The sequence below is a fragment of the Dendropsophus ebraccatus genome, chromosome 4 (assembly GCF_027789765.1).
Source record: "Dendropsophus ebraccatus isolate aDenEbr1 chromosome 4, aDenEbr1.pat, whole genome shotgun sequence".
In the NCBI taxonomy this organism is placed as follows: domain Eukaryota; kingdom Metazoa; phylum Chordata; class Amphibia; order Anura; family Hylidae; genus Dendropsophus; species Dendropsophus ebraccatus.
Window position 1 is genome coordinate 91,205,091 of NC_091457.1, and position 18,056 is coordinate 91,223,146.

At 42.4% G+C, this 18,056-nt stretch overlaps 1 protein-coding gene across 3 annotated transcripts in view; it reads left to right on the forward strand.

The window, feature by feature from the left end:
- Positions 1–18,056, forward strand: part of PHKB (phosphorylase kinase regulatory subunit beta) — a 143,486-nt gene that overhangs the window by 66,844 nt on the left and 58,586 nt on the right. For all 3 annotated transcript variants that reach the window (XM_069966248.1, XM_069966247.1, XM_069966246.1), the window contains one exon: positions 9,354–9,417. In XM_069966248.1, the coding sequence (XP_069822349.1) occupies positions 9,354–9,417 (64 nt within the window). The remainder of the gene's footprint in view (positions 1–9,353; positions 9,418–18,056) is intronic.

Below are 18,056 nucleotides of genomic sequence, written 5' to 3' on the forward strand. Positions count from 1 at the left end.
ATATTAACATGTTTCTATTACAGATAGAAGATGTGCCGTGCCTCACTGTAGTGCCCATGTATGTTATTTCAAATGATTGGAGGCATGTGTGGGTGAATATATGGCTGAAAGTCAACTCTGACTTCTTATATATTATGGAAAAACTAATCCCGAGGCAAATAAGGTCCATTCTATACCCTGACAATAGCTGATGGAAAAAGGTCTGCCCGGCCTCATAGACGTTGCATTTGTGGCTGACCTCTGATGGCTGACAGCTCTGATGCCAGATCCTGTTGGAACAGCTTCTATAAAATGACAATTTTTCTACTGGTTGTCATCCAGCTTTACAAGACTCCCAGGCAGACTGCTGCAGGATGCCTTTTACATGGCTTTATTATCATGCAGATGGGGCACATAAATATTTGCTGTATTGTTTGTGCATCCCTTTACTTCCATCATTGTTGGTTGTACACGTCCTATTTGTTAAATCCCTATGACATAAGGGGATCATAAGGACATAAGCGAGCACTGACCTGACAGGTAAGCCGAGAGCGAGTGGGTAAGGGCCAGGGTGATGCGGGGAGCTGTGTGAGGGGCCCATAAAGGATAGTGGCAGTATGCAGCTTCCTCTCCTTTGGCACAGAGTGACTGCAGCAGATCGTTGTTATCAAGGTCGTTTGTCTTCCAACATGTTGAAAGATAATGATCTGATCGTTGACTTTTATTACACTGAGCCAAATACGGGCGATAATCGTTTCGTGTGATACGGCCTTTAGACGAAGCAATTTTTAACGATAAACGATTGTAAAATAGAGCCTTTGGGAACAACCTGAAATTGTTCACCATAACACAGAGAATGATAGTCGTTAGTTACAAATGTTACTACAATAGTTTACTACTTGGGATCCCAGCAATAGAATGAACGATGTGTACAGTTAGCAGAAGATTATAAATTTCATGGTCAGCCTTAAAGATGCAATTAATAACACACAACTGATTTTTCGTTACCTTCATTCACACGAAAATTCATAAATTCAAACGACATAATGATTGTTCACATAATAATCATCCCGTGTAATAGGGCCCTTACACTATGTGTGACAATAAGCCGAATAGGCCAATATGTGTTCATTCATCAGCCTGTCTGAATAGGTCTCATTCATCGGCTGGTTGCTAAGTTTTAGTTAACTTAAAGGTTTTATTTGGGGAGCAGAGAAGGTCCTACTTGTTCTATTCCCCGGCACTTCACTTCCTTCTACTAGCCAGCAATTGAACATCGTGTGTGACATGGTTTCGCCCCCTGCACACAATGCTTTCAATATGCACACACCTCCCTCTCCTCTCAGAAGTTATACCTTGAAGGTGACCATTGGGATGAAGTGGGACCATTTTTACCACTAGGGGTATGTGCACACTGAGGAATAGGCGAGGAATTGAAGAGGAAAGTTTTCTGCTTGAAATTCCTCGCCTCTTCAGCTTTGGCAGAATTTGAACGGTATACAAGCAGAATTTAAAGCAACTCTGTACCCACTTTGTAACCCCCCCCCCCAACTACTTATACCTTCTTGCAGCTGATGAAAAGTCCTTTCTGCTGGTAAGTTTATCAACGCTGGTTATGCTACCCCGAGGCTGAAAATCATACTTTAGTTGAGCTGTAGCCGTGACAAAGAGGCGTGTCCTAGAGCGATCATGCCCAGTGACGCATTCGGTCTTCTCCGACTAGCCAATGCTGACCAACGCGCATGTACAAAGAGAGGGAGAGGACAAGCTGATTCTGGCAGCGGGCGGCACCATGGTATGGGGGGGGGGTAAGGGCACTACAGGGCGGGCACGACGCTGAGAGAACACACCACAAAGGCGGCGCGGACCCGGCTACGTCATTGCAGCGGCGCCAGGGGGTCAGAAGGCGGCGCATGTGCACTTACAGCTAACACTGTGTGGATGGGCAAACAGAGGGAGGCAGGGGGAGACGGAGACCAACACCACACAGGGGGGGCTGGCCCTGGGCACAATTGCTCTAGGCCACGCCTCTTAGACACGGCTACAGCTCAACTAAAGATTGATTTTTGGCCTCATGTTGTCACAAATTGGGAACAGAGTCGCTTTAAGCCCCAATTGACTTCTATAGGATTCCTCTAGCAGAATCCGCCCAAAGAATTGACATGTCAATTGCTTGGGCAGAAAGCAGATCTGCGACAGAAAATTCTACTTGAAATTTCTGCAGTGTGAACAACAGAGCAGAAATCCCTGTGGTTTGTTCTAGTTGTCTTGTTTTTGTTTTTGGCTATGATGGTTTTGTTTGTGGATAGTGGTTCTTGGCTTTAGTTGGTTACTACTTTTTGTTCCCTTTTTATTGCCATGAACATTATTATTATTATTATTATTATTATTATTATTTTTTTACATTGTAAGGTCGATGAGTAAAGTTTTTAGCTACTCCTGTGTCACTAGAAACAGCTGCACGTTGCTGAGAATTGGTTGTATTTACCAGTGTTCTGCAAAACACACAAAAAGCTGCAAAGGAGAATATTAATCCGCCTGTCTGTCCAGAACCCACCTAACAATTGTGCATCTTATCATTATTCCAGCTCTGCTCTTATTATTTATTAGAATTAAAATCTAGTGTTGACACATGAATGATTTATTGTGTTATAACTGGTCGCCTCCGTCGCGCTGTGTACTGAATGAATTCTTCATAGCTGCTGCCATACACCTACCATCCTGCCAGATGTGAATGGAATATTTAGGCTTCTCCTTTTTTTATTTTGTCATCAGTCTAGTATTACATAAATTGTCGCATATGGAAATAGCTACATGGGTGGTTGAAATATGGTGGTCAAGTTCTTATAAGAGACATACAAGACAGGAAGTTTATGGTGGGGCTGTGGTTCAACATCCAATGTACCCACATCTTAGTTACCAGTGGAGACAGGGAATCCGTAAACAATTCCTTATTGCTCATTTCTCTGTGATTAGCATATGTTCAATTCATGTTTCATTTATCTGGAAATCGCACTCACACTAGCAAATCAACCTAGCTACACTGCGATATATCTAACCCTACCTTGCCATTCAGGGGCCTAAGAACATTGGAAGATGGCCCTATTTCAGGATTTCCCTTAAGGTCCCTCTCAGGGGAAATACATGACAAAGTGAACAGCTAATGCACAGTTTTCTGAGTCTTCAGCCGAAAGCAGCGTGCTTAGAAGTGGAGAAAGGAGACTTAAAAAGTAATAACAAGTATAGAACAAATTGTTAGTCTCCTGAACAGGGAATGTATTTTACCTATGGTTTTATATGTTAAAAACATTGTTAAAGGGGTTATCCTGTTAAGTAAAATACATGTTGAAGTATCCCCCTTCCTGGATACTAGCAATTCATTCCATACGTATCCTTACCTTATCTGTCTTCTTCCCTCAGTGTTGAGCTGTTGCTTTCTGCTAAACATACAAAATCCTCTCTGCTCTCAAACCCCTCCTCCCCCATCCCTTCTGAGACAGCTCATTCAAGCAACTCCCTTGCCAGCTCTTTCTGAGCTGTTTTTTGTCTCTGTACAGCTGGGACGGTTAATCACAGTATGGTCACAAGTAACTTGACCGCAGATTACCCTCCCGGCTTCACACATAAACAGCCAGCCAGGGATGATGTTTACATGAGCTGTCTCAGAAGGTAGCAGGGAGGAGAGGGTTGAGAGCAGAAAGGATTTTTGTGTTTTCAGCAGAAAGCAGCATCTCAAAACTGAGGTAAGGGGACAGAAAAGGCACTGACATGTATGGAATAATTTGTCTCCAGAAGGGGGATGATTAACCATATATTTTACCTAACCGGATAACCCCTTTAACAATGTCATGGGTATCTGGTTATTTGACAGGGGAGTGCACCCCGATACACTGGAATCAGGACTGGATCATCTTCATCTCGATGAAAATTTATATCACAGCACAGGCCATTATATTATATAAGAATAGTGTAGCATTTTTTGAGTAGTATATAGCAATGTTGACAGTACTTTGTGTTCATTTGTATGGCACTATTATGTTGTCACTGTTAGCAGTGGCTTGTATGACAGTAGTATATAAGCAGTGAGGGGCATTGTTATTTATACTGTAAGAATTATTTTTGCATTGGATTCTTATCCAGGCAGTATTGTGACACCACAATAAGTAAGGTCCGCCAAATGTTTGCACATAGTCCAGTTCTAACGGTCGCAAAGCTCACAGCAGTGTCAGCTGGATATGATTAGGATGTTCTTTTAGTCTCTGAAGCCACATTCCTATATTTGCGATAATAAATGCATATGAACCCACACTTCCATTTCTTCACCATTAGCCGATGTTGTCTATAATCCTGGCAACACCTTGTGGATATTGGTGAAGAAATGGGGATATGGTATTTGCTGCATTCATTTTCATATTTGAATAACTTTATTTAATACATACACTTATTAAAAAGAGGATGTTTTTAATCCAAGTGCAGTTATAAATATTTGCGAAACTATTTTTTGCTGCATTTTTTGGACAGGTGAAACACAGGATTTGACCTGTACAAGCTGTGCAGCTAAAACAAAAAAAAGCTTTATTACAAAACTGAGAATATCTGATGTATATTCTTTATCTAGAGTATAAGATCAAGCGTTATAATCATCTACTGATGAAGCAGACTGTTGCGGATAACTTCTCCAGTCCCACCCAGTAGAATCCATGGTGATAGTGCTTTAGCTGTCCTCCTGTCACAGCTCCATAAATAACCACGCGCCCTGCTCACTGTTTACTGTGTTTAAACAGTGCATCATCTGTGCAGCCATCTGTACCTTGAAATTGTGCAATTTAGCAACATAAAGTAGGTGCAGCTAATTACAGCTCTGATCGATGTGAGGTCACACATTGTACAATCCCTCATCATTGCTATGATTGGCAATAGTGTCGTTTGATCATGCTGCAAATTATGCTGAAATATCCTGCAATGCATAATTATTGTGTAGTGATAGGATATGCAACTTTCTAATATTTATTGTATTTCAGCTCTTTATCATTTTTACATGCTTACTTTCAGTCAATGGGAACATTCTTGTTTACACCCAGAAATATAAAAGTTTGCTGAAATAATTCCCAGCTTAAACAATCCTTGGGAGCTATCAATACAGAGTTTGTTAGGCTAGGTTCACACGATTATCTGTCCAGGTAGTGATTGGAGTTCATGCTGTACAGATGAAAAAGGATTGTCTACACTAAAAACAGTAGCAACAAATGTTGCCTTGAGATGTCCTCAGTTTAGCATTGGTTATAGCATCTAGTTATAGACACATGTTCACATAGAGAGCTTTACAGCCCTTTCGGACCCTAGCACATCAATGAATTTGATATATTGTCATATACAGTGGTGCCTTGGATTACGAGCATAATTTGGTCTGGGACCGTGCTTGTAATCTAAATCTACTCTTAAACCAAATCAAATGTTCCCATTAAAAAAATCACTAAAATGCAGACAATTGGTTCCACATCCCAAAAATAATAATTTCTTTTTAATTCCAAATAACATGTAGAACAGATGAAGCAAACAATGAGAAACAGCTGAATGTCATATTATAGGTTACTGTACAGTATAGCAATCCGCATGTGGAGTATAATATATAGTAAGTGCATAAACCTTAAAAAACAGCAGAAATTTGTAGATTCAGATTGGAGATGCAGATCCCAATAATGCAGTAGCGTAGTACATCAGGCTAGAATAGATATGCAGGACTGCTGTGGTCAGAGGGCTGTGTGGTCACATGACAGCAATGGGGAAGGGGTATGTGTTCAGCATGGACCAATCAGGAAGTGAGAGTCACAGAACTGTGCAGGAGGACAGTGAGAGAAACTTTACATACAGCAGTGTGAATGGCTGAGTGTAAGTGCAAGCACATTATAGCAGCAAGCGTGTATAGCTGAGTGTAAGTGCAGAAACATTATAGCAGGAATGGAGGGGATGGGAAACACAAGCACTGGCAGAGAATGCAGGAAGTATGAAGGAATGAGCAGGACAGATGTGGGCATATCAATGCAGCACACTCTGTCCAGAGAGAGAAGGGGTTACAGCTATGAAGAGATTACCTCCACAGCCCTGTCCTCTGATGCAAGCCCCAGCCTGAAGTTAATCTGCTATGATTTGGAGGGTGAGGGAGACTCCCTGGGTCAGAGTACAGGGCTGTAGAACATCCTGTGCAGGCCATGCCACTCCCCCATCCAGTACTGGGAGCTCTTAAACCAAAGCAATGCTCTTAATCTAAGTTACAATTTTGAAAAACTGTGAGCTCCTCTTGCAAAACGCTCTGAATCCAAGATACCTTTAAACCAAGGTACCACGGTACTAATCTTTCACATTCATGCTTGTATATCACCTGGCTGCAGTCGTATGGTGTGTTAACACTGAAAGATTTACCTGACAGATTCTTGATGCTAAGGCCAGGAATGGATTTGAAAAGAGGAGAAAGCTAAGTCTTTCCTTTATGACCCGCTCTCTGTTCCTGGCTTTGGCTTCAATGATCTGTCCGATAAATCTTTCTGTGTAAGGCTTGCACACTAGGTAAAAGAGGCGGAATGTATCCGCGTGGAAGATTCCGCTTGTCATTCTGCCTGTCCTATTGCTTCAATGGAATTTCTCTTGCATGTCTGTTCTCCGCTGAAAATATGTACATGTTCATTCTTTGAGTGGAGAGAGGAGAGGTGCACAAGAAATTCCATTGAAACAATAGGACAGGCGGAATGACAAGTGGAATCTGCCACGTGGACTCCGCTCGTACATTCCGCCTCTCTTAGTATGCAAAGGGCCCTAGCACACCAATACGTGGTACCAAGCTTTGGAAAGAATTATATCCTCTCTGCACTGTTTTCAAGACCTATATTTGCTACAAATGAAATGAACATTAATTACTTGAATTAACATACAGAGGATTGTCTATGCTTTATCAAACTATAGCAAAGCCACTTCTGTGAACAAATAGTAGATCCGCACTGGCTTTTAGCCTGCACTTGATGTAAACAAGAAAATGTTCCCATTCACTGATAACAACCATAAGTAAAGAAAAAAAACATGATCTGCGCCACTGTGGGCAGATCATCACCCATGTTGTGGAGGTGGTGTTTTACTTGAAGCACTGTCAGGAGATATTGCCTTGCTTGTCTGACAGCTGCATTATAGGCTTCATACAAATTACACATTTGCTAACCGGAGCACTTCATCCTTCACCACCATTGTCTCCTGAGACTCGGCAAGAAAGTATCAAGTGGGCTGAATGTCACTTTAACCTGACTGTGACACAACCCAGAGCCTGGCGCTCATCCTCCTTACAGCAAAATCAAAGTGTCTCTGCTACATTTAAGTTGTCAGAGACCTAAGTGCCCAGAAGGCAATGGCACAGAATCAGTAAAATATATCCAAGGATACATAATCTAGTATATATTGATTTGGATCATGTTGAAATATCTTGGTAACTTGTGGGGTGTGTGTAGGAGATAGATAGATAGATATATTTCTAAATACAACTGCACTACAAATTGAGAAAAGCTCTGTGATAATCCTGAAAGTTTGCTTTTTTTCACATAAAAGAAAACTTTTTTTTCCCACTTTTTGTATTTTGTTCTTGTGGACCAAAAGTCTTCTGGGCTGCTGGTGTCTTTTTTTCCATTTTACTTTTCAACTGTATTTGTTATATACTGTATGTAATTATATGGAACATGCTAATATAAGCTAGACATCATTATCTAATTTTGTAGACAGTAAAATCTCTTTAAGCAGACCATCAAAATTTGTGCAGTAGTCTTTTATCCGGCCAGTGCTCTGAAAGAAGTATACACAATCCTAGTTAAAAAGATTCTCCAGCTCTCATTATCAGCTCTCATCAACAGCCTGTTCTTCGCTGCTAGGTGTGGAACCCCCACCAATTTTGGTATTGATGGCCTATCCTGACCTAACCCCTTTAAAGTCTCAATCCTAGTCCACAGTATGGCTGCCATCTAAAGGTATGTGGACACTACAGAATACGTGCAGAATTCTCTAAGAGAGTCATGCGGTGGCCTCCACTTGAAGTTCCGCCTGTCCCATAAACTCACTGATATTCTGAAGATCATTCTGCTGTCCGCCCGAAAAAATTGACATTTCAACTCTTTGGGCGGATGGCAGAATGAGCTTTAGAATATCATTGAGTCAATGGGGCAGGCAGAACTTAAAGTGAAGACCGCTGAACGGGCTCCCTTTTGAGAGTTCCGCTTGTATTCCGTAGTGTGCACATACCCTCATTCCTAGTTCACAGTATGACTCTCCACCTTGCTGATGATCTGCCACATGACTCCCCATCTTATTCCAAGCCCCCAGTGTAGCCCATTTCTTATTACAGGCCCCTAAAATGGCTCTCCACCTTGTTATTAATCTGCCGCATGACTCTTCATCTCATTTTAGGCACCTAGCATGGCTTCTCTCCCCAGTGCATTATGAGGTGGGATACAACCTCCCCATCTCTGACAGCCTCCCTTCTCCTGTCTCATATCCAGTCAGGTTTTCTCATGTTTGAATTGCTTTTCTTCCTGCTTTATCATCTCCAATCATCCTCCATGTTCCAGTTTGGTAATATGACACATGTAATTCCAATGCAAGGTCTTTTCAAATGGGCTCCCAAAAATAAAAATTAAAGTTTTCACTCAAAAAGTGTTCATTTGGGACGATAAGAGGGTTGGTCTGCTGCTTATATGGGGGCAGCTACCATAAACTATAATCGGTCAGTGCCTAATGTTGTTTTTGTATCATGATAAATGGGTGAGTATTGGCATGTGAGCGATTGGGTTAGAGCATCTCTAAGGTCACAGGTCTTGAGGGGGTATTTATGATATTCAGGGACTAGTATCCACCAGAAGTGATCCAGGGAAGGACAATTTGTAGACTATATAATGGATGTCCAAGGCTTATTTATGTGTGGGGAGTAACATTACCCTGACTGAGCCAGCTCATGGTGCGTTTACACAGGCAGATTTATCTGGCAGATTTTTTAAGCCAAAGCCAGGCACAGACCATAAACAGGGAACAGGTCATAAAGGAAAGACTGAGATTTCTCCTCTTTTGAAATCCATTCCTGGTTTTGGCTTCCAAAATCTGTCAGATAAATCTGCCTGTGTAAACGCACCATTAGTCTTGGCTATTTCCTTGCACTTTATGCATTGATTGTTCAGCTGTTACTGCAATGTAAAGTGACTATTGACCTCTAGAATGTAATTTCCCATTAATAAAAGTCATATTTGTCCTGGACTCCTGTGTTTCTAGTGAATTGTACATTTCAGGCTGAGTGACTCATATCGACCAGTCCTACCATTTATTCTATTAATGTGTTCTCTTTGTTTTTGCAGCTCAGTTGGATTGGCTAAAGCTGCTCTTGAAGCCATTGATGGATTCAACCTCTTTGGAAACCAGGTAACATTAATTTCATTATTGTTACATTCCCTAGTGTAGTAATCCTACAGCCAAGAGCAGGTAGGGGATAACCATGGCTCTTTTCTATGCATTGTTGGAAACTGTAGCTCTGTTCATCCTAACTTTGCCAGTTCATGAGTAGAATGCCAAAACTACAGTGAAGCAGTAGAAGAAAGGGAGCTGGTGTGGAGAGGGTAATTGCACATATTTTTTAGAATTGCATGTCTTTCATTGTCAGAGAAAAGCTGGGTGATGCCTAATGAGTGTAAGACATCAGGATCACCTAACGTCTATTAACTGTAAGGAAGATTAGTAAGACAAGACGGCAACCATGGGAGTGAAGTTTGTTTTATATTATTATAGAAACAATGGCCTTAACTTTATTGGACCTAGATAAAAAAGCTGAAGGGAAGCAAAACTTGCCTCGTACCAAAAAAAAAATTAAAAAAAATCCCTTGGCTCCAAATATGGCAGTTGAATGAAATCCTTGGATCAGTGCCCTGTCTGCAGACTTTAGTACTTATAACTTGTTATTTCTTTAACTGTAGACATCCAGGTGCTTCCAGGACATTCATCATTTCATCTTTTGCAGAAAGTAGCAAGGAACATTTGTACATGGGCAAAGCACCCTGACTGTTTAGACATCCCATAGATCATGATGCTACCCCAGCCAGCATCTTAATAAGTTATTTCTTTTTTCCCCATAAGATTAGTTCTCTATTCTTTCAAGAAATATTCAGTACTTCTGTAAGCATTGTGATAATTTGTGGTTCTCCAGAAATACAGTACAGCAAGATGCTCAGCTCATGGGCACATGTAGCTTACAAATGAGTCTACATTGTTTCCCCTGGTACCATTTTCCTTATAGCATGGCTGATTATATGATTATTATGATTCCGTGTGCCCCTCCTGTTGACTATTCCTCGTTCCAGCCTATTTCATGTTTTTCTCTCCCCTGACGCTGGCATGCAGGTAGAGCAAAACTTGCAGCAATTAGAACACCTACAAAGCTCTTTGATTTCCAATATAAAGCTGGGATGGGACTACCCTATAGTGCTCAGTATAGATTATTTCACGACCTTATGGGACTCTAGATTGTCCCAGCTGCTCCAGGAATTACATTCAAACACTTGTTGCTTTCAGATCCACTACTCAGGCCCTTTGAAGTCCAGCACTGGCATCTGTGGGAGACAGCAGCCCTTTCAAACAGCCCAGGAATTAAAATTTCGGCTTTGAAACCAGTCTGGCGCATTACATCCAATACACTGAAAACTGCCAGTTGTGTGATGCTTGCCGTTTTAAAATCTGCAATTTATTATTTTATTTTTTTAAATATGGGCACAGTTTGTTTCCAGGATAAAAAGTCACTCTTTTTCTTTTAGTTTTAAAGGGAATGTGTCATCAAACTTGTTTAAATGTTTTTTTGTTAAACATATTTTTAAGGGTTTTTGGTGTTTTTTTTTTTTTTTTCTTCAAATTTTTCACCTCACTACCTATATCATGGGTCTCCAAATTGCGGCCCTCCAGCTGTTGCAAAACCACAATTCCCATCATGCTCGGATGGCTTAAGCTTTGGATTTGGCTGTCCAGGCATGATGGGAAATGTAGTATTGCAGCAGCTGGATTGCCACAGTTTGGAGACCCATGATCTATATTATAAAATCCTACAATCTTGACGTTTTCATTCTCTCCACTGGGGCTAAAACGAAGCTGAGACTTCCTGTTCTGTCTGTGATGGTAACAGGAGGCTGCTGTAAATTGATCTGTACAGCATTGCAGCATCATCTAACACCAGTATATGGAGGAGACAATAGCCCCTCTCTGAGGAATGACCTATTCACAGGTCACAGAGCGCGCTCAGTAATGTATTACATTTATCTCAGGGGGACAGTGTGTGTCTATTTTTATCTATGTCCACGGGGCTTGCTGTAAAGCATCTCGCTAAATGCTGTTAAAACAGCTCAGGCAAGAAGGCAGCCCCCATAACAATGTACAAAAAGATAAATAAAAAAGAACGTGTTTTAGAATCAAGCAAAAGAAAATTTAGGTAACACATTCCCTTTAATGGAGTGTACTGCTTAGCTCAGTCCCTGCTATGTATATTTCTCACTGCAAAAATCCATATCTGTTAGTACAGAAGACAAAATTTGTGAACTGTTCACAAATCAACACCACCTTGCAAAATTTAAGGTCACCAAGAACAAAGAATATTTTGTCAGATAACTTGGAGCTTAGTTGCAAACCACACCTGAACTGGAGACAAGAGTGGTGCAAAAGTGCCCATGTTTTTATAGCGCTGGAAACCCCCTTTAAGTTTCTGCTACCTTTAATGGATGTGGGTTTTTTCAGCTTGGTGAAGGGCTCTTTTACAGGCACTGACACCTCTTTAGGCCCACAAACAGCTACCAAATGCAAATTAACTCCTGACCTTTTATCATCCTATATACTAGTGAACTGTCCAGTTACTTTGTAGTCTCTGAGAATGGACTGTGTAAAATATTGCTGTAATTCCTAAATAGTTAATGGAATATTTTTGTTTAACCCCTTGATTTAAAGCTCAATGACTATACAGTACTTCAATCTCATATTGATGGCTTTGCTTCACTTCTATTGTGGTGGTGGTGGTGTTATGGAGGATAAAATATGAGCTTTGTGCTAATGTCCAAATACTTCTGGACTCCGTTTTATATTTACAACGTCTATTTATATGTAATCCCAGGTCCAAGTCACAAATTAACCTCAATCTGATGGACGATCACACAGCCATTTCTTCTACAAGCTGCTTACTAGCACATCTGTGATAAGCGTGATTTCACAGTGGTGGGATAAAGGCATTAGGTGTATGTGATCTATAGATAATTTATACACTGCAGTCTGTTTAACCCTTTACTGACCTCACACATTGAAGTTAAAGGGGCTGTGCGCTTTGGACAGTCCGTGCCGTCTTGACATTTCCCCTGTGAATGATTTAATCAGGGCAGCAAATCATGAAAGAACTTTATATTAGGGATAATAAAATGGGAGCTGGGTCAGGCCAGTTTAAAAAAAATAAAAAATAAAAAAATAATTTATATATATATATATGTATGTATGTATAATATATTTTTTCTTAATTTTTTATACTGATTAGAGCCAGATACTAAACCAAACATGCACTAGTTTCTAATGCTTTTGCAATTCCTATAGACAACAGGAAACATTAGACAGGAGCTGTCCCACTGATATTTAATGGATAGGTTACTGTTATACTCTGCGACCCAGTGTCCACTTATTAGCAGGTTAGGAATTATCAGCAGGTTAGACAAATCCAACTTGCAGATAGTTCCCTATTGGGCATGGGGCATTGAGGATGAATGTATATCTCCTGTGCCGTTTGTAATGTAATCCTGTATCCGTTAAGGCCGTTTGGAGCACTGGGGGCGGGGCTACTGTATGTGGTACACAGTGTAATTTTGCTTAACCCCTTAAGGACAGAGCCTGAAATGGCCTTAAGGACAGAGACAAATTTTATGAATATGACCAGTGTCACTTTATTCATTAATAACTTCGGGATGCTTTTACCTATCCAGCCGATTCTGAGATTGTTTTCTCGTGACATATTGTACTTTACATTTCTGGCAAAATGGAGTCGATACTTATAACAAATCTTTATGAAAAACACCAAAATAACGTGAAAAATTGTGAAAAAATGCATTTTTCCAACTTTGAAACCTTTCTGCTTATACAGAAAATGGTTATGCCACATAAATTATATATTAAATAGCATTATCAACATGTCTACTTTATGTTGGTAGCTTTTATTAAACTATATTTCATTTTTTTTTGACAATAGAAAGCTTAAAACATTAGCAGCAATTTTTCCAAATTTTCTGTAAAATTTCAAAATCAGATATTTTTAGGGACCTGTTCAGGTTTAAAGTGTATTTGAGGGGACTGTATGTTAGAATGCCCCACAAAGCACACCATTTCAGAAACTGCACCCCCCAAACTCTGCAAAAGCACATCCAGAAAGTTTTTTAACCCTTTAGGGGAGTCACAGAAATAAAAGCTAAGTGTGTAAGAAATTTGAAAATTTTTATTTTCTGTGCAGAGATTTTATTGTAATCCAATATCTTTCATAATGATAAACCTATTAGTAGAGAAATGCACCCCAATATTGATTGCCCCGTTTCTGCAGTTTATAGAAATACCCCATATGTGGCCCTATTGCGCTATTTGACGCAACCACAAGCCTCAGATATAAGGGAGCGCCTAGTGAATTTCAACGCCTCCGTTATATTTGGTCATTTTTGACTGTACCACTTCAGGTTGGCAGAGGCTCTGGGGTGCCAAAACCTAAAAAACACCCCTAAAGGGACACCCTTTAGAAAACTACACCCCTCAAGGAATGTAACAAGGGGTGCTGTGAGGATCTGGACCCCACAGGTGCTTCACAGATTTTCAGAACAATGTGGTGTAAAAAAGGAAAAATTCGATTTTTTTACACTAAAATGTTGTTCTAGCCTTTATTTTTCATTTTTACAAGGGAATAAAAGAAAAAAAAAAACACAAAACATGTAGCGCAGTTTCTCCCGAGTACAGAAATACCCCACATGTGGACATAAAGTGCCAAGCGGGCGCAGGACGGGCCTCCAAAGGGAAGGAGCGCCAATTGGCTTTTGGAAGCTGTATTTTACTGGAATGGATTTCAAGGGTCATGTCGCATTTACAGAGCCCTCGTGCTGCCAAAACACTGGAAACCCCCCACAAGTGACCCCATTCTGGAAACTAAACCCCTCAAGGAATCCAACAAGGGGTGCAGTGAGCATATGGACCCCACTGGTGACGGGCACAAATGTGGAACAATGTGACGTGAAAGTGAAAATTTTCATTTTTTCACTTTCACGGCACAAATGTGCCCGTCATCAAGGGGTCCATATCCTCACTGCACCCCTTGTTAGATTCCTTGAGGGGTGTAGTTTCCAGAATGGGGTCACTTGTGAGGGGTTTCCAGTGTTTTGGCAGCACGAGGGCTCTGTAAATGCGACATGGCGTTCATCATCCATTCTGGCCAAATCCAACCACCAAAATCCAAATGGCGCTCCTTACCTTCGGAGGCTTGCCCTGCACCCACATGGCGCTTTTTGTCCACATGTGGGGTATTTACGGACTCGGGGGAAATTGCTCTACACATTATGTGTGTTTTTTTCTCTTTTAACCTCTTGTGAAAATGAAAAATTTAAGGCTAAACCAACATTATAGTGTAAAAAATTTTATATTTTATTTTCACGCCATATTGGTCCACATTTTTGCCCGTCACCAGTGGGGTCCATATGCTTACTACAACCCTTGTTACATTCCCTGAGGGGTGTAGTTTCCATAATGGGGTCACTTGTGGGGGGTTCAACTGTCTTGGCAAGACAGGGGCCTTTTGAATGCAACATGGCCCCTCGAAATCCATTCCAGCCAAATCCAGCCTCCAAAAGCCAAATGGCGCTCCTTCCTTTTGGAGGCTTACCCTGCACCCGCATGGCGCTTTATGTCCACATGTGGGGTATTTCCGTACTCAGGTGAAATTGCTCTACACATTTAGTGTTTTTTTTTATCTTTTAACCCCTTTTGAAAATGAAAAAATCAAGACAAGATCAATAATTTAGTGTAAAAATTAAACATTTTTTACACTATATGTTAGTCTAGCCTTGATTTTTTTCCTTTTCCACAAGGGGTTAAAAAAGAAAGTGAACACACAACGTGTAGGGTAATTTACCCTGAGTACGAAAATACCCCACATGTGGACATAATGTGCCATATGGGCACAGGGCAAGCAACCAAAGGGACAGAGCGCCATTTAGAGGCTGGAATGGAGGATGGAGGCCATGTCGCAATTAAAAAGTTCCTGTGCTGCCAGGACAGTAGAAACCCCCCACAAGTGACCCCATTATGGAAACTACACCCCATAAGGAATACAACAAGGGGGTACAGTGAGCATATGGACCCCACTGGTGACGGGCACATATGTGGAACATGTACCGAGAAAATAAAAAATACAATTTTTTCATTTTCACGCCACAAATGTGCCCGTCACCAGGGGGGCCATATCCCCTCTGCCCCCCTCGTTAGATTCCTTATGGGGTGTTGTTTCCAGAATGGGTCACTTGTGGGGGGTTTCTACTGTCCTGGCCGCACAGAGGCTTTGTAATTGCATCATGGCATCCTCTAATGGAAATGGCGGCCATACCTATTTAGCTGGGGAAAAGGGACAATTCTAATTTATTTGGGGGTATTAGGCCAATTATTAGTTTATAAGGTTGAAAATGACAGGTGTCCATCAAATTCAACCTGTGTTGATCCAGAGGAAGGCAAAAAAAACCCTCGTAAGGCAGACGACAGTAGCCTCATCACAGGGGAAAAATCCCTTCCTGACTCCACAATGGCGATCAGAATAATCCCTGGATCAACGTGACCCCAGAAATAGGAATAAGGGACAGAATTTAGAAAATGTAGATCTCCAATGACGTGTGGTGCGCCTTGAAGCGATCCAGTATGCAGAGGCCGGGGTGATCAGGACAGGTGTCACACTGGAAAATGGTGTCCTTCCTGATCCCCCTATTACCCCACACTCTGTACTTCTTCTGGGGTCTCCTGTTTTGCAGTGTGGGGGACGTCACCTGGAAAATGTTGTCCTGGTGCTATACTGGGTCCCTCATATCCAGAAGCGCTGGGTCCGCTCCATGGCTGCTAAATATTAGGGCTCTATTACTGCTTCTGATATTTTTGGATCGTGCCGCAAGCTACAGCAGCTCGGACAGCGAGGGACCAGAAGAGGGGGTGCTGGTATAAAAGTCATCCCCGTACAGGTGGTAACCTTTATCCAGCAGTGGGAAGATCAGTTCCCAAACGATCTCCCCACTAACTCCGAGGATGGGGGGCATCTGGGGGCAGGATTCGGGTGTCCCTTCCTTCATACACTGTAATGGTACCTGCACACTGCGGAATGGAGAAGGATAACCCTTTGTGCATTCCGCAGCTGGCACCCACCGGCGGACTGATGGAGGCGCGCGTCTCCTCTCGTGTCACACTCCATTCTATGCACGGGCGGATTCCGCCCTCTGTCCAAAGAATGAATGTGACAACGGAATCCGCCCGTGCATACAATAGAATGACACGGACGGAGACGCGCGCCTCCATCAGTCCGCCGGTGGGTGCCAGCTGCGGAATGCACAAAGGGTTATCCTTCGCCATTCCGCAGTGTGCACGTACCCTAAATCTGTAAGAGTACCCTGAGGTACACTCACAGAGTTTGGAGAATTTCACGCCATACCGCCATCTCTTATTGGGATGGTTCTGGCGGAAAAGACGTGTCTGGGGGGGCAGCGTACGCTACGCTACCCCCAGACACGTCACTGGATGATGAGGATGAATGAAGGAACGAAGGATCCCCCCCATTCATCCTCACTGGCTGTTTCTGTGTCAGAGGCAATTATAGCGTATGCCTCTGATGCCGAAAACACCCTGGGGGCCATCTTTATACGGGGATTGGTATATGGGGTATGTAAATGTGTAGTGGTGCAGTGTAAAACTTCCATGTAGTGTGGTGTAGTGTAGTGTTTTTTACGTGTTTTTTTGACAGTAAGAAAAAATATCCCTATGACAAGAAAGGAGCTGCTGATAAATGCCGCACATGTGCGGCACTTATCAGCAGACAGTGGCGGTAGGATATAGGGAGGAAAAAATGCCCCTACGCCAAAATGGAGTTGCTTATCAGCGGTGCACTTATGTTAGGGCGCAAAAAATTAATAAAAAAATCTTTTTAACCCAAAGCAACTGATCAGTGAATGATATTCACTGATCTGCCGCTAGGGGGCAGTAGAGCGACGCTGCCGGAGATTGCCGAGACCCGCCGAACCCAAAGACCCGAGCGTTTCCAAAGATTTCCGACGCTGGACGACCGAACCCGGAAGTGAAGCGAAGAAGACGCGAGGACGCCCAGATCAGGTGAGTATGGTACACCTGCACCACACACACCTGTTCTGCACCCCTCAGCTACCTAGCTGAGGGGTGCAGAACCCGGCAAAACTGGGTTTTTACAGTATGATCGCCGTGATGGCCCGGCCGGTACTGGCCGGCCTATCACGGCGATCGTGGGGGTGGCAACGGCGCCATCTTTGGTGGGGACACTTATGGCGATTGGTGCTATCTCGGACAGCACCAATCGCCATTGCTTTCCGTGTCACCGATGACCCGGAAAGCTGAATTTAGCTGCTATATGCTGATCAGTATTGATCAGCATATAGCAGCGATCGTCGGCACGGGAGGGGTTAATCACCCCCCGTGCCGACGAGCAGAGATGGCCTGCTATACATTATAGTAGGCCATCTTCCCCGACCGCTGTGTGTGAACACACAGCGATCGGGGAAACATCGGGCGTAAGTATACGCCCATTTGCGTTAAAGCCCACCCTGCGGGGGCTTATACTTACGCCTGATGTCGTTAAGGGGTTAAAGGGGTACTCTGGATCTGATAAAAAAAAATCAATTAATCAGTTTTTCACTTACCATCCCTCGAGAGTCTGTTTCCGTTTGAATTTCCCGCTGTTTGCAGGTCCCTGAAGCTCCAGTTGGTGGCTTCATTTTTTCTTTACTTCCTGGTTTGGGGTTTCC